The sequence below is a fragment of the Ursus arctos genome, unplaced genomic scaffold (assembly GCF_023065955.2).
Source record: "Ursus arctos isolate Adak ecotype North America unplaced genomic scaffold, UrsArc2.0 scaffold_23, whole genome shotgun sequence".
Taxonomy (NCBI): Eukaryota; Metazoa; Chordata; class Mammalia; order Carnivora; family Ursidae; genus Ursus; species Ursus arctos.
This window is the reverse complement of record NW_026622908.1, coordinates 20,858,533-20,884,845: the sequence shown is the minus strand read 5'-3', so window position 1 is coordinate 20,884,845 and position 26,313 is coordinate 20,858,533. Positions and strand designations below refer to the sequence as shown.

Sequence of the window (26,313 nt, the reverse complement as noted above, 5' to 3'; positions counted from 1 at the left end):
TCAATTTCGCTGTGAACCTAAAATGGCTCTAAGAAATAAAGTCTATTATTAAAAAAAAAAAAAGTAGTGTGAAGTCATCAGAGAGCAGACAAGACAGCTAGGACTTGAGGGAACAGAATCCCAGAGCAAAGAGAAAACTTTAAAATTAAAGTTGACCTTACATTTCCTTGAGGAAGTCACCAACTGACGGCAGGGGGAGGGGGTGCCACAGAAAACGGTAGCCTAAATTTAGCCTACAGCTATTCCACTGGGCTGGGAAAACAAAAACTGGAATTCAGAACCTACCAAGGAAGAGGGGCCTTGGTGAATACCCGAAGCTTTTCAAATGAAACCACAAAGGGCTATATCCTAGGAACAAGGGCAAACTGAAATAGACAATAACATGAACTACCTCCTCTACCTGGTTTCCAGAATAAAAAAGAACTATCTCTGGAAGAAGATTTTACCATCCAGAGTCACTAACACAGCACTGTCCAACTGAACTTGCTGCAGTGACAGGACTGGTCACATGCAGCTACTGAGCACTTGAGATGTAGCTAACGTGACTGAAGAAATGAATTTTTAAATTTATTTAATTTTAATTAATTTAAATTTAAACCTAAATAGTAATGAGTGATTAGGACTACCATATTGAACAGGAGAGCTCAAGAATTCTTCATACCTAAGACTGAATACTAAAGAAACAAGCAAGCAAGCAAACAAACAAACAAAAAAGTACCAGACCAAGAGGAAATGCAATCAAGTGTAAAGAAAGAAAAGATTTTTCCTAGCCAGGGAAATTATAACAGGGATTTTAAAATAACAATAACAATGTTCAAGAAAATTTCACCAGAAAACTGAAATTTATTTTAAAATTAACAAATTCCTGATTTTAGCACATAACAACACACACGCGCGCGCACACACACACACACACACACACACCCAGACACCTCAGAGTCAACTGCTTACACCAAAGAAAAAACATTAACTGCAGCCAAATAGGGGAAAAAGGACACACATCATCAAAAGAGCCAATTTTCTATGGAAATAATGGAAGCCAAAATATAACAGAATAACATCTTTAAAGTGCTAAAAGAAAATAATTCCCAAAGCATACCTGGGGAAAATATACTTCAGAAATTAAAATATAATTGAGACATTCTGAAATTCATCTAGAAATGCAAAGAACCAGAAACAATCCTCTGAAGGACAAGCAGGACTTACACTATCAGTTATGGTAATGACACTATGATACTGGTGCAAGAATAGACAAAATAGTGAAAGGACAGAACAAGAGAGTCCAAAAACAGACCCATACATATAAACGCACACCTGGTTTATGACAAAGTTGTTACTACTGTGCAGCGGGATGATAAATGGTGTTCAGTTAAGGTGTATCTACGTAGGGGGAAATGTACCTTAATCCCTACCTCACACTATACACAAATATCAATTCCAGACAGATGGCAGATCTAACTTAATGTGAAAGGTAAAACAATAAAGCTTTTAAAAGAAAACATAGGAAAACAAACACCTTAGTGACCCTAGAGTAGATGAAGATTTCTTAAATAGGACACAAATGGTGTTAATCAGAAGTATTTTGAAAAATGAAACTACAGTTGACCCTTGAACGATGCAGAGGAGTTAGGGGCACCAACTCCCATACAATCAAAACTTCATGTATAACTTCTGACTCCCCAAAAACTCAACAACTAATAGTCTACTGCTGCCCAGAAGCCTTCACAATAACATAAAGAGTTAACAAATACATATTTTGTGTTTTATAGATACAAATTACACACATATATATACACATACACTGTATTCGCACAATAAAGTAAGCTGAAGAAAAGAAAATGTGGCGCCTGGCTGGCTCAGTCGGTAGAGCATGCGACTCTTAATTTCGGGGTTGCAAGTTCAAGCCCCACATTGGGTGCAGAGGTTACTTAAAGTCTTTTTTAAAAAATCATAAGGAACAGAAAATATATTTACAGTGCTGTAAATAAGAAAAAAGAAAGTCCACATAGAAGTGGACCCATGAAGTTCAAACCCATGTTGTTCAAGGGTCAACTACATATTAAAATGAAACCATGTATTAAATTTAGTCCATGCATTCACCTAAATCAGCTCTAAGAAAAGCCACAGAATGAAGAAGGGATTTCTCCAAAATGTTTTATACTGAGAACAAACACTTTAAAAATCACAAATGAGTAAGACTGTCAAAGCAAACAGAAAGTTAGGCAAAAGAAACTTCACAAAATAGAACACCCAAATAGTCAATAACCTTGACTTGGGTAGTGGTTACAGGGTTAGTTCACACTGCAATTATGAAGCTGTAAACTTAAAATTTGTGTACTTTATACTATCTTATACTTTAAAAAACAGTTTACAAAAAATGGCTGCATTAGACATTATTAACACAAATTCAGTTATTTCATGAAAGCTTTCAAAGGTTCTGCTCTGAAGAGGAACAGCAGCACATTATACACCACGCAGGCCACCAGGGAACAACTGGGTGACTCCTTATCCTCTTGCTACCACTGCATCATTTTCCTTTAAACCACACCCCCCCTTTTTTAATAGCTTCTATTTATAAAGCATATACAATGTCCCAAGACTGTACTAAGTGCTTTACATGCATTATGGAGTTTAACTTTTACAAGAAACTCTGAGGTGGCTATTAGCATCATTATTTTACAGATGAGTAAACTGAGGCTCAGAAAAGTTACACAATTTGTTCTAGTTGCCATATTAAGTGGCAGAACTGGAATTATGAGCCTGTGAATAAATACAATAGCATATGTATAAATATGAGCCTGTGAATAAATACAATAGCATAATGTTACCTGATGTTATTTAGCACCAACAGACGGTAAGTATACTGTTTTCTTTTTTCAGTTCTATCCTTCTTTGAAAATACTTTGTATTTAATGCCTCACATGAACCACTGAAAAGTCTAAGGTCTTCTTGCAAGCACTAAAAAAGGAACACTATCATATTTTTGAATACTGCAGTGTTTAGAAGCTTCTTAGTAATTCAATGACATTTTCTCTGGAAGAGTAGTTATATGTTAATGAGAAGCAATTCAGAGCAAGCAAAACCTTTAAAAGATTCACACACATACTTCTTTCATGTTACATAGTTTCACCACCATATTACTCAAATACAAATTCTCTCAATGAGTTTACTCCTTCTAAACACTTCTGGAAGTATTTTGTTTGAAAATGAACATTCTGCAGGTGCCTGGGTGGCTCAGCTGGTTAAGCATCTGCCTTCAGCTCAGGTCATGATCTTGGTCCTGGGATAGAGCCCCATGTTGGGTTCCCTGCTCAGTCATGCTCCCTGCTCAGTGGAGAGTATGCTTCTCCCTCTGCCTCTCCCCCTCCCCCACCGCTCATGCACTGCACACGCTCGCGCTCTCTCTCTCAAATAAATAAAATCTTTAAAAAAAGAAAATGACATCCTGTTTTCAGGTAACTTTCACCAACCGACTGACTGATTGCCAAATTCTGCAATTATGTTTTACCATTTACAAAGAAGCTATATCCTTAGATTCAAAGGATAAGTTTATTATTACTTCGTTATTACTAAAAATCAAACATACCCATATTTATACATGTAAAAATTAAAAGAGTTATTTATAAATGCTGATATACCAATTCTCATTTAGGTATACTGGATTTCAGTTGCCTCTTCTATAACGTAAGTTAGACTAAATGTCTATGTAAATGTTTCCAACTCTGAAATTATTTGCTTCTACATAACAGTATCTTTAGTACAAATATTTTATCTTTAGGAAATGCTAATGATTAATTTAGCCCTGAGGAAGGAAAGAGGAAAAAAACCCCACATTTACAATGCCAGAGAGCATTCTGTTACAATATGAAACAGCTCCATACCAAAGAAGAGAGAGGACAATCAGAGACACTCGTGACACAGGAAAAGAGATACAAGGGCTCGTGTTATCAAGGCATGTACTCGAAAATCTACTGAAAGCTACTAAAAGCTTCCTTAGCACAACATTCTACTCACACATTTTAAAGTATTTGAATCACCTTTTTGATTACTTTGTCAGCTTTTTCCAATTGTACAGGGCTATTTCAAGGCCAAAGTCATGCCATACTCTTGATACCACTGCAATTAGGTTTCTAAGAGGTCGCTAGTTTGTGACATTTGCTGATAAGTACACTCTGTATCAAGAACTGGGGGTAAGAAAGCACAAAGCAGTAAAAATAAAATTTCAGGTATTTATGTCTGTGTATAGTTCTGTGATTTCTTAAATCAATCCATAACACATACCTAACAATGCAGGATAAACTGCAAGAGGCAGAGACTATTAAAAAATGAATTTCTAACCTAGCATAGAAGTCTAGACCAGAATAAGGCAGTGTGAAGTATGGCAAAATTTACATGTGAGGCTATTTCAGAGATAAAAATCACTAGGATTTGGTCACACAATGACTAGATATATAACAGGGAAACAAAAACAAGCCAAAAACTCAGTTTCCCACACTGAGTAACAGGGAAATGGTTCTTCAATAATGTTTTGTTGTTTGTTTGTTTTTTTTAAAGAGAGAAAGCATGTGGGGAAGGCGAAGAGGGAGAGAGAGAATCCTAAGCAGGCTCTACCCCCAGCATGGAGCCTGACACGGAGCTCGATCTCACAACCCTGAGCCAAAACCACGAGCTGGATGCTTAATAATCTTAATACAGTAATATGAGAAGATGAGAAGATGTAGCATCTTTGGAAGAAAGATGAATCATGAATATGAGTTAGTAATATCCAGAGACTGCTCAAGGAGATTCCAACCAGAAACAGAAATTAGGTGTTCAAAGGAAGGTCAGGGGTACAGGAAGGTGTCTAAAAGCTTACCATATTAAACAAACTGAAGTCATGGAACAGAGTAAGATCGCCAAGAGGGAAATATATTGAATGAGAAAAGGGCGCAGGACTGAATTCAGGAGAATGTATTCATTTAAGAGGAGAGAAAAAGGACAAGAAGTCTGTCAGAGAAGTGAAAGAAAAAACTGAGAGTATAGTGTTTAGGAACCAACAAAGAAAGTTTCAGTAAAATAAACCACTAACAGTGCTGAACGACAGAAGTCCAGCCAGATGTGGGCTTAAAAAAAAAAAAATCCATCAAATCTAGTGATTAACAAACAAGTCACCAGTGTCCTTCAAGAGAGGAATTTCAAGAAGATGAGGGAAAATCCCTGGAGAAAGAGCATGGTAAAATGGAGAGGCAGAGCTGAGTTCAAATCACACCTCTCCAGCTTATGAGAAGCTATGTACCACCCTAGACAGGTTGCTTAACATATTGAATCTCAAATTCCCTGTTTGTAAAATGTAGTATTACCACTATTCATGGTTGTTGTAAGGGTAAGGGGTAATTATGAAAAGTTTCTAGCACAGTGGCTGTTACTATGCAGTCAACAAATGTTGTTATTATATGAACCCTGTTCATTTTCATTCCCCACATAAAAAAGAACAACCAGCAGTACGACATTATGACACTAGACCATTTTTCATGTACTGCAGGTGATAAAAAAAATTAAAACTTGATTTTGGCTTTTGCTTATTTAAAGCCAACAATTTGAAAAACCAGAAATATCCTTGTGATGACAAGAATGTGAAGAAAAGAGCATTTTCAAACACTATTGGTGATATTATAAGCCAAAGTAATGTTTCTAGAAGGAAATTTGGCAGTACCCATCAGCAAAATGTACATACCCTTTGGCCCAATTAATCTAGAAATGTCATGGAAATGTATCAAACAAGTGTCCAAGGACATACAAGAAGGTTTCCTGTGGCATTATGAGAAAACAAACAAAATATACATCATAGAGGACTGCTTAAAGTATAAAATATATTACAAAAAATTATGGTATAGAACGTCTTTAGGAAATGCTAATTTCCTAAAGGAAACATTAAGGGGGGAAATTGCTCCTGCTTTGCTTCAGAGCCTTCTTGAATACTGAATTTTTTCCAATAGTAAGCATCTATTACTTTTATAATTAAAAAATCATTAATTGAATAATTTTTAATTTAGTATACTGGTTTTTAGATAAATATATTCAACATTTTTTTTTGTAATTCAGCATTTTCCTCACAAAAGAAACATATGTTGTTTTTAATGTCAAAGTTTAACATATTAGATCTCTCTCCTAAGTAATACAATCTTACCACACCAGCTGATGCCTGAATTATTCACTGGCCATCAAACTGGCACTCTTCTGTGGCAGCAGGCACTCTGTTAATAACATCCACGGTAATGGATTCCATTCATAAGAAAATGCTGAAGACTCAAAAACAGACAGGCACATACATTCGGAGGTGTGTGATGTCAGAAATGTTATCATTACATCCTATTATACAGTACATTCATGAGACAATATGCACCTTTAAAACAAAGCCCTAGAAACAAGGGGAAAAAAACTGATAACCTTTGAAATTAAAGGCTTTTATTCAAAATAATTTAAAAAATCACAAAAATAGAACTACCACATAATCAAAGCATCCCACTATTGGGTACACAGCTAAAAGAATTGAAAGCAAAGTCTTGAAGAGATATTTGTACACTCATGTTGATAGCAGCCCTATTCACAACAACTAAGAGGTAGAAGCAACCCAAATGTCCAGAGCTAAAGAATGGATAAACAAACTACGGAATATACAATGGAATTTTTCAGCCTTTTTTAAAAAGGAAGGAAATCCTGACACATGCTATAACATGGATAAACCTGAGGACATTATACTAAGTGAAAAAAGCTAGTCACCAAAAGAGAAGTTCTATATGATTCTCCTTCTATAAGATATTTCAAGTAGTCAAATTCATAGAAACAAAAAGTAGAATGGTGGTGACCAGGGGCTGGGGAGAGGGGAAAAAAGGGAGTTGTTTAATGGGTACAGATTTTCATATGTACAAGATGAAAAAGTTCTAGAGATTTGTTTTAAAACAATGTGAACATCCTTAATACTAATGAATTGCATGCTTAAAAATGTTTAAGATGATACATATTATGTTATACTTTCTCATAATAAAAAAATGAAAAAAATTCTATATTAAAAGTAATTCTGGTCACCAAATTGATAGCTCAAGATGATAGTACAACTTACAAACTAGTCCAATTTGTTTTTCTAATATAGGGAGCAGTATGAACAAATGTTTTCAGAATGAAATATGTAAAGAAAGAGGTTAGTAAGTATAAAAATGCTCTAATATTATATAGCAATTTTTAGAAAGATAACATTCTTTTCTAAACATTAATATTAATATATCTAAAATTGTAATTTGATGAAATAATTTCAAAACAAAGTGTAAAAAGATGTTTTTCTTGAATCCCATTAATAATCAAGATTTCCATTTTTCACCCATTAGAAATAAAAGATTTCCGGGGCGCCTGGGTGGCTCAGTTGTTAAGCGTCTGCCTTCAGCTCAAGTCATGGCCCCAGCGTTCTGGGATCGAGCCCCACATCGGGCTCCCTGCTCAGCGGGAAGCCTGCTTCTCCCTCTCCCACTCTCCCTGCTTGTGTTCCCTCTCTCGCTGGCTGTCTCTATCTCTGTCGAATAAATAAATAAAATGTTTAAAAAAAAAAAAGAAATAAAAGATTGCCTAAAACTCAGTAAAAAACAGAGCACCTGGGTGGCTCAGTTGGTTGAGCATCCAACTCTTGATTTCAGCTCAGGTCATGATCTCAGGGTCCTGGGATCAAGCCCCACATTGGGCTCTGCACTGAGCGTGGAGCTTGCTTAAGATTCTCTCTCCCCCTCTACCCCTCCCCTGCACTCTCAAAAAAAAAAAAAAAAACCGACAATGCTCTCCCCTCCCCCTACTCCCTCTCAAAAAAACCCCACAATGCTCTTATCACATAAAAAAATCAATAATTCCCTAATATCATCTGACATTCAAAAAAAAATATATCGTCTGACATTCAAATTTTCTCTATTGCCTTATAACTGTCTCTTTACAGTTAACCTGTTCAATTAGTATGAAAGTGAGTTCACACATGAAAATTCTATTTAACAGTTTCACAGAATAATCTACAGAATTTACATTGGAAGAAAAAAAAAAAAAAGACCACAGGTATAGAATTAAACAAAAGCAAACTGCAAAACAGAATGTAATCTGTAAGCCTATTTTTATTTAAATGTTTATCTTTTTTTTTTTTTAAGATTTTATTTATTCATTTGTGGAGGGGTGGGAGAGAGCACAAGGCAGGGCGAGCAGCTGGCAGAGGGAGAAGCAGGCTCCCCGCTGAGCAAGGAGCCTCATGCGGACTGGATCCCAGGACCCTGGGATCATGACCTGAGCTGAAGGCAGACACTTAAGCGACTGAGCCACCCAGGTGTCCCTTAAATGTTTATCTTAATAAATGACAACAAAAAGTAGTCATTTTTAGAAGATAAATACTAACCACGATTTGGGGGAATTATAAAACAAATCAGCCTGAAATAACTGAGCTGTAAAAACAAAATATGATTTAGCTTAAAGAAATTTCAAAGGCTATATTTCACTTCCTCTGATTCAGGTCTAAAATACCAGTAATAGAGAGTTTTCCAGGTTCTTTTGTTTGTCTTGTTTGTTTCTGTTTGGTTCTAATGTGGATTTTAACACATGGTGTTAAATATATATTTAGATATAGATATTCATAGAAGTCAGGTGCATGTCTAAATTCACACATAATTTAAGTCAACAAATATCAACCGTAACAAAGCATCTTTCCCCAGGAGGGGGAGTATCCTAGTAAAAAGCAAAATAACCACACTAACACCAATCTATCCATTTCTTTCCACTGCCACCATGTCCTCTCTGTGCATTACCTTAATGCCTCTTTCCTAATGGTTTTCCTATCCCTACTCTCATTCTGGTCCTCTTCCCCCTCCAAATAGCAGCCAGAACGATTAAAACATAAACCATGGCGGCTACCCTCCAACCTCAAATCACACCCCTACTTTATCCGTTCCACTATGCCTAAGTCTCACTGGCAGGCTTTCAGATTCTTTATCAAACTCTTTCCAACCTCAGAGGCTTCACACAGGATCTTTCTTTGCCCAAGGCTCTCAGTCCACCCATTCTGGTTGGTGGTCTCCCTTCAGGCCCCAGTTTAATATACTATGTCCTTAAGAGATTTTTCCCTGTCCACCCAATCTAAAGTCCCTACAACTGATTAGCTACTTGAAAAAAAAAATAGATCCACATCTCACATAAATTCTAAGAATAAACTTAAAATAAGTTAGAGATCTAAATATTTAAAATGGTAATTCAGTAAGTACTAGAAGAAAACAGGGTGAATGCCTCTTTGAACTCAGCAATGGGAAGGCCTTCTAATTATGACTTAAAATCCAGAGGCAATGAAAGAGGAGACTGATAAAACCAACCACACACAGGGGGTGCCTGGGTGGTTCAGTCAGCTAAGCATCCAATTTCAGCTAAGATCATGATCTCAAGGTCATGAGATCGAACCCAGCATGGCTCTGTGCCGGGTGTAGAACCTGCTTAAGATTCTTTCTCTCTCCCTCTCCTTCTGCCCCTTCACCTGCCCCCCACAACCTTTCTTTCTCTCAAAAAACAAAACAAACAAAAAAAAACCACACACAAAAAACTTTGTACAAGGCAAATAAAAAAACCACAAAAAAGTCAAAATGAAAAAAAATTCGACATATATGACAAATAAAGGGCTAACACCCCATATGTATAAGAGATCTCTAAAACTGATGGACAAAAGACCAAACTCTTAATAGAAATACGGGCAAAAGACATGAACAGGCAATTCACATTTATACACACAATTTTTTTTTAAAGATTCATTTATTTATTTTAGAGAGCACGCACGTGAGCAGGGGGAGGGGCAGAGGGAGAAAAAAAAGGAGAGAAGCAGACTCCCCGCTTGAGCAGGGAGTCCAACACAGGGCTCAATCTAGAGACCCGAGCTAAAATCAAGAGTTGGATGCTTAACTGACTGAGCCACCCAGGCACCACTCATACACACAATTTAAAAACTACCCTTAAACATGAGATGTTTAACTTCACTCATAATGACACATGCAAAATAAAACTACACAGATTAACAATTTTGCCAATCAACTGGCAAAATTGTTAAAGAATAACAAATTCCGCTGGCAAGGCTATAGAGAAACAGGCACTACCGTATGTTGCTGCTGGGAATGCAAACTGGTACAGTTCTGACTGAGAGAAGTTCGGCAATATCTAACAAAACTATATATGCATTTACCTTTTGACTAAATAATCCCACTTCTGAAAATTTACCTTGAAGATACAACTTGAATACAAAAATATGTATGCACAAAACTATTCTTTGTAATTGTAATTGGGAAACACAATATCAATAATTAGGAAAGTGGCTGAATAAACTATGGTTATCCACATAATGTAGTACTATTCAGCAATAAAATAGAATGAGAAAGATCTCTATGAACTGACATGAAGTGATTTCCAGGAAACACTGTTAAGGGAAAACAGCCAAGTGCAAACAGGCATCTATAGTACCTTACCTTTCCTGTAAGAAGAGAAATTGAGAAAACAAACATTTATCTGTTTATATACCCCCCACCAAACACACAGATACATATACACAGACACACGAAGAATAAAACAAAAACTAATGATAATGGTTACTAAAAGGGGTTAGAGAGGAAGGAGGTGGGAAGGATGGTGAGGAGGGAGTGTGACGCTTCTGATGGTTTTAGCATGCTTCTAATTTACAGAACCACATTAATGTTTCACATAGTCAAACAAACAAGGATATGGATGGGCCCAAAATGAAATACAAAGAAATGAACTTAAATATATTTCAAAAAAAAAAACCAAAACAAAACATAATCACACTTGAAGGTGGAGGTTTGGAGAAGAACCAAAGTAACTTAAAACAGTATTTTGACTACATGCTCCAAATCTATGGCTAAAGAAAAGAACTGTAAATAAATGTTGTACTCCAGTTAGTAAATTAGCAATGGTATGGGTAGCAATTCCAAAACTACATTAAATGTATTCTAGAACTGAGCTAATAAGTAACATATGGTAGATAAAGAGAGCCAAGTTTCCTGGTATCATAAAAGGGATTATAAATAAAGGAAGAAGGACAGAATGAACTCTTGAGGTGTCAGAACTGGACACAGCAGTATGAATTCATGGTTTTAATATATAAACAGATAGATACAGAACTACTAAAACACACACATGCCATTTTTTAGCTTTACCACTCAAAGGGCCTAAAAGCATAACACCTTAGTACTAATGAGCACATCCGGCACTAGCATCCATCTTGTTTTCAAAACACCATTCTCCAATAAAAGGAACCAGAGCTCCTTAGATAAATAGCCAATATCAGGGATGGGGCAGGAAGGTACAATGTCAGTCTGGAACATCTTGTGGTACCAGACGGTAAGCACTCAAGGGAGGAAGGGGCCATGGCAAAGGGGACACAGAACAAGCTTAAATCGGCTCCTGCTGGACAATTTAGGACAATTATTTAATAAGACAGTAACAAGTAACATTACAACCCAATGGATATGAATCCATGAGTCCATACAGAAACAAAAAGACTAGGGGCACCTGGTTGGCACAGTCATTAAGCGTCTGCCTTCAGCTCAGGGCGGGATCCCGGTGCTCTGGGATCGAGCCCCACATCAGGCTCCTCCGCTAGGAACCTGCTTATTCCTCTCCCACTCCCCCTGCTTGTGTTCCCTCTCTCGCTGGCTGTCTCTCTCTGTCATATAAATAAATAAAATCTTAAAAAAAAAAAAGAAACAAAAAGACTAAGTAAAGGAAAATTCTTCCTTATAAAGGAATTTCTTATACAGGAATGATTGAATTAGAAAATCATCATTTCACAACCCCATAGTTGTAATTGTTTAAGGCCATATTCACCAAGAGAGGCTAAAACTTGTTTGTGAAAATAAGATGAGAAAGCAGTATACTCTCAAAGTTCCTCTTCACAAGATACTTGTTAATTACAAAGAAAAAAAAACCCTACAGCGGAAAAATCTGACAGTCACCACCTCAACCAAGTGATCAAAAGTTAACCAGTAATGGGGAAAAATGACATCATGTTCCTCTGAATATGTTAGAATACAACAACACTTCTGTGCAGTTATTCTAAAAATGCATAACCTGAAAACATCAGACAAACTAAAATTGAGGAGCATTCTACAAAATAACTATCCAGTACTCTTTAAAAGTGTCAGGTTTGGGACATCTGGGTGGCTCAGTCGGTTAAGTGTCTGTCTGACTCTTGATCTCATCTCAGGTCTTCATCTTAGGGTTGTGAGTTCAAGCCTCACACTGGGTTCCACAGCTGGGCGTGGAGCCTACTTAAAAAGAAAAAAAGTTCATGGTATGTGAATTATATCTTAATAAAGTTGTTTAAAAAAAACTTTAAGAGCCCTGTCAAAATTTTTATTTGAAAGCCGTATGTGTGTATATATATATATATATATATATATATATATGCATATCATTAACATTAATATAGTATTATATATGTATTAAATAATCTATGTCTGTGACCACAATGTATGGTACAGAAAACCACTTCATTACAGACTTCTATTAAACTTTTTTCTTTCTTTTCTCTTTTAAGATTTTATTTATTTATTTGTCCAAGAGAAAGAGACAGTGAGTGCACAAGCAAGGGGAGCGACAGGCAGAGGGAGAAGCAGGCTCCCCACTGAGCAAGGAGCCTGATGTGGGACTCGATCTCAGGACACGGGGATCACGACCTGAGCTGAAGGCAGACGCTTAACCGACTGAGCCACCCAGGCATCCCTTCCCATTAAAACTTCTGTTAAAACGAGGGGCACCTAGGTGGTTCAGTCGGTTAAGCATCCGACTCCTGATTTTGGCTCAGATCATGATCTCGAGGTGGTGAGATTGAGCCCCATGGCAGGCTCCGTCCTCAGCAGGGGGTCTGCTTGAGATTGTCTCCCTCTCTCTCTCTCTGCCCCTCCCCATATTTGCACGCACTCTAAAACAAATAATATCTTTAAAAATAAAAAAAACTTGTTAAAACAAAACCCAGTTGACAACCTTTTGCCTAATAAGGATTCCCCGCAAAAATAACTATTTCATAATACAGAGAAGAAACTGTCAACAATTTCAGACAATACTGAGCTTTTTTGGATAAGGGTGGTTTAGAAACAGAGAACTTTAATACTCGTTGCTCGTAACTCCTTCTCTACTCTCAAGGCTCATTCAAAGGTCATCTCTCACCAGAAGCCTTCTTTGAACCCTCAAATGAAGCTAAGTGCTCTCCTCTGTGTTCCCATAGCACCCTGCACACACCTATACCCCAGGACTTCTTAAGACAAACTATTCTTCTCCTCCATTAAATGATGAAATCATGTTTTAATCACCTCTGCATCCCTCGCAGAGTGCCAGCACACAAAAAGGACTCAAGAAAAATTCAGTTAAATTTGCAGTGTGAATTTGGACCTGTTTAACTTCTATAAGCCTCAGTTTTCTGCTTATGCAATAGGAATTCTACCAATTGTCTTACCTAACTCATGGGGGTGAGACATGAGAAACAAACAAGGAAATATACATATAAAAGCACTTGAAAAAAATGTAGTATACATACACAGTCTTCTATTATTATAGAGTACCTTACATAAAGTATTGGCTATTATTGTATGGGTCATTCTATGTATCTTAATTTTGTTACAGGAACTCTGTCTTTGATACTTTTGAGTCTAGAAAGGCATAAGGGGATGTATTTGAATACCCTAAACAAAAAATGATAAGCCTAAATTAATTATCATTACATACCATTCGGTCAACCATTACAGGCAAAATAGAAAGCATTTTTTTACCTCAACAACAATTAATGCTAAATTACTCAGTAAACTTGCAATAAATACAACTGCTTTTCAGGTTACTTTACAGCCCACTTTCCTGTCTCTATGTTCTGAAATGACTCAAACCACAAGCTAGAATTCTACATTTAAAAGAAAAAGGAAAATATTCATGAACTGAATGTTGCCACCACACCTCATAAACACAGCACCTTCTGCTGCTAAAACCTTTTATGCATTCAAGAGCCCTGCGTGTTCTTGACAGAAACCATACTCATGCAGCTGAATTTAGAACATGCTGACCTTGAGCAAATCAATGCCCTTAGCATGTACTTCTGGCTTATATCACTACAAGAGGTAGACAGCCTCACCATCTATAGTAGTCAACAATTTCTGGCCACTGTCCCCTGTCTATTTTAAGATATCCCTACTACATTTCTGTGTTGCACAGTTCAAAGAAACAGAATAACACATGAACCTGTGTTTAAACACAAATCGTTTACCTTGGAACTTGTGGTATGTGTGTTCATACTGTGATTAGCTCAAAAATATTTAATTTGGTAAGTTTCCACTTCCTGCTTTCGTTTTTTAAATACAACGTATTTTTAACAAAGAGTTAAAAATCAAGTTTAAGACACTTCTGCTTACTGTCTAATCAAATTTTAAGTAACCTTAGTCAAAAACTAAGCCAAAATTGGTGAACAAATATTGAAAAAGATTAAGTTACCTGCTATTTTCATGCAAAACTACACTAGATATTAAAACAGTACATAATTAAGGACTATAAGACATTTTCACCAGTCTACCTTAATACTTACTAACTCTAACTCCTGAATCTAATTCACATAAAGTCCTTTTTAAATGTTTTTACCCAAGCAACAGCAACCAAAATGCTACTAGCACGAGCCCCTGTTTACAAATAAGAATCTCATTTTTTTTACTCTAAACACAAAACCTGTAAGGTAGCAATTGTATACCCTGTGAAATTCAGATTATCTACTTGAAATTTATACAGAAAAACAAATTAGAAACTTAGTAATTGTACTTAGCAATTATTCATAGCTTTTTTTTCCACTCCCAACAGAGGCTAGTATTTGTGCAAAGGCCTAATACTAGAAATAAACACTGTAAAACATTTAGCATTTGATTGGTTTTTAAAGGATTTCCTTTACTTTCTTGAAACATTTAATAAATGTTTAATAAATGTTCAAGTATAAAAAATAAAGTTTTTTTTTTTAACTCTCATCCAAAATATTTCAAATAAAAAAAAAGGAGTCTAGGTATCACACAGAGCTAAATCTGATACGCAGTATAATGCAGGACCCAAATAAAATGAAGTCATTTACTAACAAGTGAACTAAATATAGAGCCCAAGCAGCTGGAGCCTGGGGGTTTATATAATATGCTAGCTGACAACTAAAAGCTCTTAAGACAGAATCCATAGAACACAAAGTGAAGGAAAAAACCACTTTTCTTCTCATGCTGTTAAATAATATTTTAAAATAAATTTTCTGGGAAAAATGAACTAAAAGCTAATCCTGTATTCCATTATATTAAATAAATCTGTCAGGAGTACAGAGGATCAAATAAATGTAATTATATGATATATTAAATAAGACTACCCTGACACAACTATAGTTTTTGGTTTTTGTTTTGTTTTGTTTTGTTTTTGAGAGAGAGAGAGAACGAGCAGTGGGAAGGGTCAGAGGGAGAGAGAGCAGCAGCAGACTCCCTCCTGAGCAGGAAGCCCACTGTGGGGCTTGATTCCAGGACCCCGAGATCATGACCTGAGCCGAAGGCAGATGCTTAACTGACTGAGCCACCTAGGTGCCCCTACAATATCTTTTAAACCATTTAAAAGGAATAGTACCTCAGCACTCTAGTACTAAAAATCTTACAATCAGGGATATACTAAACAATAAATTAGGCTATGTTCCTGATTTCTAACACATTTTTTTTAAAGATTTTATTTATTTATTTGACAGAGAGAGACAGCCAGCGAGAGAGGGAATGCAAGCAGGGGGAGTGGGAGAGGAAGAAGCAGGCTCCCAGCAGAGAAGCCTGATGTGGGGCTTGATCCCAGGACTCCGGGATCATGCCCTGAGGCAAAGGCAGACACTTAAAGACTGAGCCACCCAGGCGCTCCTCTAATACGTATTTTAATAAATTATCACTAACTGACATAAATGTGGGACTCCTAATGACCTACTAATGGCAAGGCATATATGTGGAGTTGGTTTTTGTAGTAGCTAATTAATTTCTCCTAGATCTTGTCCTGGATACTAAGGCATGTATTTGCAAGAAACTAATCAGAGTGAGAGGTATTGTACAAAGGTAGATACAATACCAGAAGATAGGGGCGCCTGGGTGGCTCAGCGGGTTAAGCATCCGACTCTTGATTTTGGCTCAGGTTACAATCTCAGGGTCCTAGGATCAAGCCCCGCATCTGACTCCACGCTCAGCACAGATCTGCTTGTCCCTCTCCCTCTGCCCCTCCCCGCCACTCATGCTCACAAGTACTCATGCTCACAAGTGCTCATGCTCACGTGTGCTCTCTCTCTAAAAATAAGTAAATAAATCTTCAAAAAAAATACCAGAAAATACCCCTTGCCAGGTCTAAATTTATAATCCTCAAATTCTAACAATCTCCAACAATAAACTGCATGTATCTGTCTATTCACTAACTTCTTAACGGCCAATATTGGCAGCTTCTGTATTTGTCCACTGTGTTGGGGCTCTAGAGTTCACCAAGACCATAAATTCATTCTAGCTGAAATGAAAACAATTTCTCAAAATGATAGAGCTATGAATCCAAAACAATTTTACCTACTCAAGAAGATATTTTGAATCTTGGTAATCATTAGTCCTTAAGACTACCAATATACGCCAGGCTAGCACCATATTAATCATGACACTATAGCACTTTATCAGTATTTACATGGAAGTTATTTTCTTCTTTAAATTCTACCCATAGCACCAACACCAAAATAACATTACCCATAACATATAGATGAAAAGAGTATAATCAAACTTGTTATGGAAAAGTCTCTTGAACATTTATGGCAGCCATGGAAGTGTGTCTGAATCTTCTGAATCTTAAAATCGCTAATCAGAATAACTTTCTGAGTTCTCATATATAACTTTTCTAAGTATTCAGTTACATCTGATTGTCTTTAATAAACTAGTTCTCTTAAGTGCCAAAATGCCCAAAGATATATACAAAAATTACTAAAAACCTCTCCCAACATTTGAAGACTTCTGTTTGATCGTCATTAATCACCTACCATTCCTTCAGGTCTTCTATTAACAATAAAAATAACCGACCCAATGTCTTTGGCTCAGAACTGCAGCAGAGATTTCTATCCTGTTTGGGCAGATTTTATGCCTAAATTTTAAAAATTTTTAACACCTCAAACCTAAACTGATCTTGATTTCTTTACTTATCCAAGCTGTCTTTTTCACCATGTATGCACACAAACTTATTTCATTTAGCCAAAATTCAACATTTACTAAAGAGCCAAAAAGTAGCTGTCACCTACCTGTAGTACCGAGACTGTAGGTATGTTGAACAAACAGTCTTTGATACATGACTGGCCGACCCAAAGTCTATCACCTTAACCCTGTATGGCTGCCGAACAGGATCCACCAACATAATATTCTCTGGTTTGAGGTCAGCATGAATTAAACCAAGACTTTTCAATTTTTTCAGTGCAGTGGCCACTTGTTGAAGAATGGGTCGAATTACTTTTAGTGGCAGGGGACTGAACTTATTTTGTTTCAGAAAGTCATACAAGTTTTGTTCCAGCATCTCAAAGACTAGACAAGTATGGTTACGGTGCTGAAAGCATTCATAAGCTCGTACAAAGTTATATTCATCAGCATTTTCAGTACTGAGCCTTGCTAATATGCTCACTTCTATTTGACCTTGACGTGCATAAGAAGGGTGATTCTTCAAAATTTTGATTGCTACAATTTCATTTGTCCCTCTTTTCCAGCATTTCACTACCTGGCCAAAAGTGCCTCGACCAAGAAAATCAAGGACTTCGTAAGTATTTTTCAAGGAGCATAAGACTTCATGCTGTACTAACTGATAGTCACCTTCTCCAGTGGTACAATTCTGTTTTGTTCCTGTGGTAGTTGTCACAACTGTCACTGGATTTCCCATGTTGGTTTGCAACATTGCAGGAAGTATGGACAATTCATCGACAATCTGCATTGCGCTGCTATGATTATCCAACTCCTCACTCTTGCGCTTCAATCCACATCGCTGGGGGCCTTCTAGGAAATTTAACCTGTGTCGCCACGCCCCAATCGGAGGTGCCTCCACTTGAGCTTGCTGCGCCTGAGCTGCTATGACCTTTGTAGCACCCACAGTGTTTTTTAAAACAACAGCACTTGTCTGCAATGAAAAGTTGTGTCCTCGAGGTCTGTTAAATGGTATCTTTGTCTGAAAAACACTACCCTTCGTGGGAGGATGAGAATTTCCAACGTTTTTACCATTCACATAGGTCCGTGGATAGTTTCTTTCCTGGAATACACAACTGCTTGGCTCTACTTTGAGTTTCTTCACACTACAAAAGGCACTTGACTGAGTTTGATAAACATACGGTGGGTAGACCAAGACTTGTGAGGCCATACCTGGGTGGGGAGAGAGGAAAGAAAAACAACATATTAACTACAAAAATTTGTCTTTAATTTTAAAAATCATGTAAGAAAACTTTCAAGGGTCAAGTCCATAATTTGTAAATATAATTTAACTCCATTAAGATTTTTTTCCCTGAAGAAGGGAAGTATTTCAGTATCTCCTAGCTAATTAGTGCTTCAGCTATTTTGAGTATTGCATAAAAGACTGGGAATAAAGAGCTGAGTGCATTCATTTAATCAAAAAATATTTACCAAGCAGTTGCAATCACCAAGATATGCCCTAAGAACTGTACCAACCATTTTTCCCCCAAAAGGAAAAGTACAGACCCCTAAACTATACACATTTGGCAAAGGTAAAGCATTCTATCACCAAATTATCATTTATGAACCAATGACAATGAAAGAAAACATCCATTACATATTACAGTCACAATCCTTAAATCTAAAACTCAAGAATCGCCTCAGGAAAAATAATCAATCGTAAAAATAAGTATAGAAGCCAGATGTAGGTCCCTTTGCATGATGTTCTCTTACTGTCTTTTTCCACATCCACCCTTGTACCCTTAAGCAGACTTCTTTACATTCAGATCAACGTGTGAACACCTTCTTGCTGAGGATTTTCTTGGGACACACGCTCGCCACTCACCCTGTAGGCCAGAGCTGGGTGTTCAGTGCTCTCATTAAAGCTTCTATGTTCTTCTAATTAGCATTCATGACATGACATTACATTACATTGTAATTTTCACACTAGATCTGAAACAAAGTTTCCAGGATTTAGAGTCGATGTTCAAGAAACGTGAGCAGGTCAGATTAATTGTAAAATATTTCCACTCTGCAATTTAAAAATCTGTATTGTATTAACTGGGCAATCTCCTACTGTTTTAACGAATCAAACATCAATTCTCCAATTCAAAAATAACAGACTACCATCATAACATGAAACACATATAATATTTAAAATAATGAGTCACCACCTATTGAAGGACTTACTATACAAAGAATTTTAACAAATGCTTTATTTGTAATATTTTTTTAAAAAGATGTTATTTATTTGAGAGAGAGAGAGCACGAGCAAGGGGAGGGGCAGAGGTAGAAGGAGAATCCCCAGTAATTGGGGAGCCCAATTCAGGGCTTGGTCGCAGGACCCCAAGATCACGACCTGCGCAGAAGGCAGATGCTTAATGAACAAAGCCACCCAGGTGGCCCTGCGATATTTTATTTAATCATATTAATATCTTCCCAATTTGCTGTTAAGAAAACTAAAGCTCAAAGGAACTAGGAAACTGTCCAAGGTCACATAGCTGGGGTATAGTAAAAGGAACAGGAAAATACATTGCCCTTCAGATAAAAGGCATAAATTTATGCCTCCTTCAACTTCCTAAACTTCTTTTTTTTTTTTTAAGACTCTATTTTTAAGTAATCTCTACACCCAACACAGGGCTCAAACTCATAAACCCCAGATCAAGAGTCCCATGCTCTACCAACTGAGCCAGCCAGGCACCCCCTAAACATTTCTTGTTAACTACCTACCACATTCCTAAACTGACCTGGCTCTGGTAAGAAATAAGCAATAAAACTTTATTAGACAAATTAAGATTTGATGTTCAATGTGTAAGAGGAAATCATAAATTAAAATCCTGGAGTTCCAAACCATTTCATCCAGCATCAGAAGAGGTTTCAATATTCCACCAATTAATCTCCTTTTAATGAAGCAAAGCCACACTGAAAACTCCATCTAACCATTCCGAACCCATCTGCTAATTCACTTAATGCTGTTTGTGAGGACCCCCAACCTTATCTTCAATAATTTAGCATTATCACGATTCTCATTTCAAACCACTTCTGTGACCCCACACCCACAGAAACAGACTCAGAGAGACAGATGATGAAACTCACAGATAAAAATTTCAAAAACAGCTATTATAAATATACTTGTGGATTTAAAGAAAAGCTTGAACATAAATAGGAGAGACATGAAAAACATTTTTAAAATGGAACTGGTGGGCCTAGAAAACCTTACATACCATACACATTCAGCAGAAAAGCAATTTGGCCTTGTCTAACAAAACTAACATACAATCAGGCAACTCAAATACAGTAAAAGAATATTTGTGCAGTACTGTGTAAAGAAACACAGTACTGGAAATAGCCTAAATATCCATTCGAAAACTGGGTAAACACACCTTGATATACAGACCACCTACAGTCTTTAAAAAGAATGGAAACAGGGACACCCGGGTGGCTCAGTAGGTTGAGCAACCCACTCTTGGTTTCGGCTCAGGCCATGATCTCAGTGTCATGAGATCAAGCCTGCATGGGGCTCTGTGCTCAAGCAGACTCCCTGCTTGAGATTCCCTGCCCCCCTTCTCTGCCCCTCCCCCAACTTGTGTGCGTGTGCACACTAACGCACGCTCTCCCCCCCCACCTTTCTCTCTCTAAAATAAGAATTTTTTTAAAAAAAGAACGAAAACAATCTACCCTGTTATGGACTGATTCCCATATCATTATATAAAAAGCGAGATTCAGAAAAATGTATACAATAGATACCACCATGTGTAATAAAAAAGAATTACGTATGTATATAATTGCACATACACTGAAGTATCTGTACCTACATAAAGACACTGTTGGTTTCTTTGTCTCAGGGAAGAGTAACAAGAATACTGGGGGCAGTGACAAAGACTTACTTTTCACTGTATATCCTTTTCACAACACTTTAATTTTTACTATGTACCTGTACTGCCTGTTCAAAATACATTTTTTAATCATCTGAGAAACCTATTAAAATAGATAAATTTCCTATTTAGAAATGAACCAATACATCCGGGATTCGCTTCAAAATAATAAAGAGAAAATGGATGGGGATATGAATAAAATGAGATTAGCCATAAATCGTTCGTTATAGGACCTTAATAGTAAAAAGGGGTTCTACTTTTGAATATGTTTATTTATATCTTTCCTTAATAAAAAGTTAAATAAGTAAATATATATTTAAAATTCCACCCAGAAAGATTCTGATTCAGTAAGTCTGTGGTGCAGTCCAGGCATCTTCATGTGCACAAGCTTTCAAGGCCATTTCGATTCACACTAAGATCTGAGAAAGAAAGTGATCTAGTCTGTACGAAAACCATAGCAAATTCAAGTTCTACCAATTCAGGGACCTTGAGTCTGAAAAAATCGGGATGAAGTCCTAGAGAATAGAACACATACCACTCTTGGCCAATCCAAGCCATTTTTTTTTAAAGATTTTATTTATTTATTTGTCAGAGAGAGAGACAGAGAGCACACAAGTAGGGGGAGCAGCAGACAGAGGGAGAAGCAGACTCCCTGCTGAGCAAGGAGCTCAATGCAGGACTCAATCCCAGGACCCTGGGATCGTGAACTGAGCTGAAGGCAGATGCTTAACCAACTGCACCACCCAGGCATCTCAATCCACACCATTTTAAATCACGGTGTTATGTGGATGACAGCTGAGATCCACGTAACTGAACCTAGAGATATTTAAGAATCTACTACAATTTCTGAATCCTGCGGTTCTTACCTTTTCTTTCCCAACATGCCAAACTAGAAAGCAAACAGTTAAGCCAAGGGCCCAACCAAGGTCACCTAAAGGAGGCTTAGAAAATCACCCCTCACCAACCACTGCGCTATGTGGGGCCAATCTCAAAGGGGACTTTAAAAAAATAAACACAGATAGGAATGTCACATAACATACATAGCATCTAAGAAGGGGATGGGGCGCTGCTGGAGATAACGGTTATAAAAGACCAAAAGGAAAGAACTCCAAATTATTAATTAACCTAGCCACTGTGATTCCCTGCCATATCCAGGTATTATTAAGTCTTTCCTTCTACCAACCCTCCACCAGATAAACTCATGACCTGGTAAGAGTATCTTCTGCTCGGAGTTTATGGATTTTATATAGTAAGCTGAGTACGGGAGCTGCTTAAGTCCATGGAGTCCAAAATACTCAGTACAATACTATTATTTCTTATTATTTTTCATTGCAATTCAAACTACGTTATACCTCTGTAGCTGTATTATTCATGACTTTGTCATTTGTTCTTATCAACTGACTAAGAAATGAAGTTTTGAAATACCCCTTCGTAAGCTGGGGCTGCCTATAATATATCACTCAGAGGATCGTGAAGACTCCTGTTAGAAAAACCATTAAGCTTCCATTCCTCAAGCTTAATAATCTCAAGTACTTTAACTTTGATTAATAGGTCTTTTTTTTTTTCCAACCCTCTAAAAGACTTTAAGACCCATCTGAATTCTATCCAAATTCTTCACATCCTTTTACAATTACCAAAACAGCAATGTAACCAATACTGACACCCGCAAGCATGTGTCTGACTACCACTAGCCAAAACGTTTTCTTCTTTCCTTTTGAGGCTTCCTGAAGAGGGAGGGAGGAAGCAAAAATAAAAATACTTTACTATCTTACATACAAATTACTAGCCAATATGAAAATTGTGAATAATTCTGCCAAACTTATACAAAGCCCATATGTAACTGGGTTCTTCTTTAAAATGTACTGTGACATCACAAATAGATGAGTAAAGGCAATGATGCCTTGCATTCTCCTTACTCAACTTTCTCCTTCTAGTTGTTCAAACCTCAATTTTTAAATTTCTCTTTAAAAATTATGATAAAATATGCATAACAAAAAAATTTACCATTTTGAAGTGTACAGTTCAGGGGCATAAACACATTCACACTGTTGTGCAACCATCACCACTATCCATCTCCAGAACTTTCTTCCTCTTCCGAAACTGAAACTCTACCCATTAAACAATTGTCCACTGCCCCCACCCCCAGCCCCTGGCAATCACCATTCTATGCTCTGGAAGAACTTAACTATTCTAGGTACCCCATATTATGAAATTATACAGTATTTGCTCTTTTAAGACTTATTTCACTCAGCATAATGTATTCAAAGTTCATCCATGTTGCAGTATGTGTCAGAATTTCCTTCCTTTTTGAGACTAAATAATATTTCATTGTATGAATATGCCACATTTTGTATATTCATTCAGCCACCAAAAGATATTTGGGGGTAGTACATGGCTGACTTAGTGGAGCATGCAACTCCTGATCTTGGGGTTGTAAGTCTGAGTTCCACACTGGGTGTAGAGATTACTTAAAAATAAAATCTTTAGGGGTGCCCAAGTAGCTCAGTTGGTTAAGCATCCAACTCTTCATTTCGGCTCAGGTCATGATCTCAGGGTCCTGGGATCAAGCCCCACATAGGGCTCTGCACTGAGCGTGGAGCCCACATAAGATTCTCTCTCTCTACCTCCCCCTCTACCCCTCCCCCAACTCACATATGCATGCTCTCTCTCAAAAAATAAATTAATTAAATCTTCTAAAAAAAAAGATATTTGGGTTGCTTCCACCTTTTGACTACTGTGAATAATACTGCTACGAACATGGATGTACAAATTTCTCTTCAAGACCCTACTTGCAGTTCTTTTGTGTATATATACCCATAAGTGCAATTACTGGGTTATATGGAAATTCTATTTTTAATTTGAGGAATCACTATACTATTTCCCATAGCAACTATACCATTTACATTTCAACCAGTATTGCACAAGGTTACGATTTCTCTACATCCTCACCAACACTTCTTATTTTTTTCTTCTTTAATAGCCACCCTAGTGGGTGTGAAGTGGTATCTCATTTGTGATTTTTAGATCTAATTCATCAATACTGGCTGTACTAACATCCAGAGCTTGACATCATCAGTAGCTGTAACAAGTAAGCCTTCTATTTTTTCATTTGAGTTCTTGACAAATATTAAACATTACACTTAAAACTAAACTCTACAGAAACTCTATTAGCTGGGCATTCCCAAACAACTACTGAATAATCCCCAGTTTTTTCAGACTATCAGTGGAAAGTACAGAAATTATTATATAACTAAAAGAATCAAGTTTTAAATTAAGATATAAATATGAAAATGATCAGCATTTCTAAATACCAACAAGAAGAAATAAATGAAAAGAACAAGTAGGGGGCGCCTGGGTGGCACAGTCGTTAAGCATCTGCCTTCGGCTCAGGGCGTGATCCCAGCATTCTGGGATCGAGCCCCACATCAGGCTCCTCCACTAGGAGACTGCTTCTTCCTCTCCCACTCCCCCTGCTTGTGTTCCCTCTCTCGCTGGCTGTCTCTGTCAAATAAATAAATAAAATCTTAAAAAAAAAAAAAAAGAACAAGTAAAACAAAAACCTTAAGACAAATTTGTTTTTTAACATAAAGAGGAGCTCAGGGCACTAAGAGATTATCTCATAATAAAATGGGTTAAGAAAGCAAAGTATTAAATTTGTAGCCAATATTCTACAATTAAAAAAAAAAACCAAAAAACAAAAGCAATACAACCACCAATTTAAAAAGGCACCTCTATGCAAGTTACCTTAGAGAATATTTTCATTCAACTGGAAATAAGCATATAGCTATACTAGATCAAAGTAAACCTTTGATTCTGTTTACACGAAAACCCTGCATTCAGAATTCTCTTCTCAACACACCTATCAATTGTTTCCAGGATATATATTAAAATAAGGTAGACACAAGTGCAGTTCATTTTCAAAAGTGAACCTATTACCAAACTCTGTAAAGGGAGACAGATGGAACAGGAAATGAAAAATACAGTTAAGATTGCTTTATCAGGTACAATGTACCAATGTACCTTTAATCTGATGTCCTCAAAACTAACAGAGCTAGACAATTATCCTATGTGAAAAGAGTAATGATATGTTCTACACGGTTAGTATACTAAGTTCACTAACAGAATGATGTGTCTTCATTCAAATCACCAAACACACATTACAGATTATAAGTGCCTTTCAGCATACTACGATCAGCACCAGATACAAGAAGATTTAAAAAGCACTATGTAAAAATCACTGACAATGCTAAAAAACAAAGCAAAACCACCACCTACCCTACACAAGCACTCCCCTACACCAAATCCCCATCATTCTTGTCTTTACCTGGATCCAAACATCTCTTCTAGCCTTCTTTCTCTCCCTCATCTCAATTAAACATCAAGATCTGACCTGTCCATGTCAACACAGTACTTCACATCCTGTCCTTAAAATATTATCTATCTCTTCCTGTGATCTACCATCTCTTTCTGATTATCTATCTCCCACCACACAAATTCCCAATACTCTTTGCTAAATTCTAGTTCCTCTCCTTCTAGTACAATAGATTCAAAATTAACACTTCTCTTATGTAACACAAAAGGTATTTTTAAAGATTCTTAGCAGCAAATGAATCCAAAATTCTAAATCTGAATTCTCTCAATCTTTTTCCTGACACACTTCAGGTATGATGAACTTCTAAGAAGTGAAACACTTTAGGAGAGGCAATATTCAAAAGCAAAACTTTCTCACAGAAGTAAAAGCACTTTAGGGAAGGTGGTCTTTACCAAAGCATTTTTATGTGCAAATTAGTAATTTAGTCATTTCAAGAAAGGAGCTTTGTGCATCACTCTAATAATGACTTTCAACACTGCAAAATGCCTTTTTGAAAATAACAGAGTCAACCTAATTCACCCAGCTAGTGGACCAAAGAAAAATTAACACTGTTCTTTTTTTTTTTTTTTTTTTTAGATTTTATTATTTACTTATTTGAGAGAGCACTCACGTGCACTCAGGGGAGGGACAGAGGGACAGGGAAAAAGAGAATCTTAAGCAGGCTCCATCCCCAGTACGAGGCTGACACAGGGCTCAATCTCAGGACCCTGAGCCAGTCATGAGCCAAAGGGAAGAGTCCACATCACTTAACCAACTGAGTCACCCAGACACCCTGAAATAACACTGTTCTTAAACTACATTTGCATTCCTCAAAGTCTAGAACAGAGCT

The 26,313-nt window shown here is 37.0% G+C and overlaps 1 protein-coding gene across 12 annotated transcripts in view; it reads right to left on the bottom strand.

Moving 5' to 3' along the window:
• Positions 1-26,313, bottom strand: part of HIPK3 (homeodomain interacting protein kinase 3) — an 87,211-nt gene that overhangs the window by 40,180 nt on the left and 20,718 nt on the right. For 10 of the 12 annotated variants that reach the window (XM_026512150.4, XM_026512153.4, XM_026512152.4 and 7 more), the window contains exon 2: positions 17,333-18,431. In XM_026512150.4, coding sequence (XP_026367935.1) covers positions 17,333-18,429 — 1,097 coding nt within the window. In that variant the 5' untranslated portion in view covers positions 18,430-18,431. Of the gene's footprint in view, positions 1-17,332; positions 18,432-19,083; positions 19,478-26,313 lie in introns of those variants that run through there. The other 2 variants (XM_044389030.3, XM_048213893.2) reach the window with 1 other exon arrangement.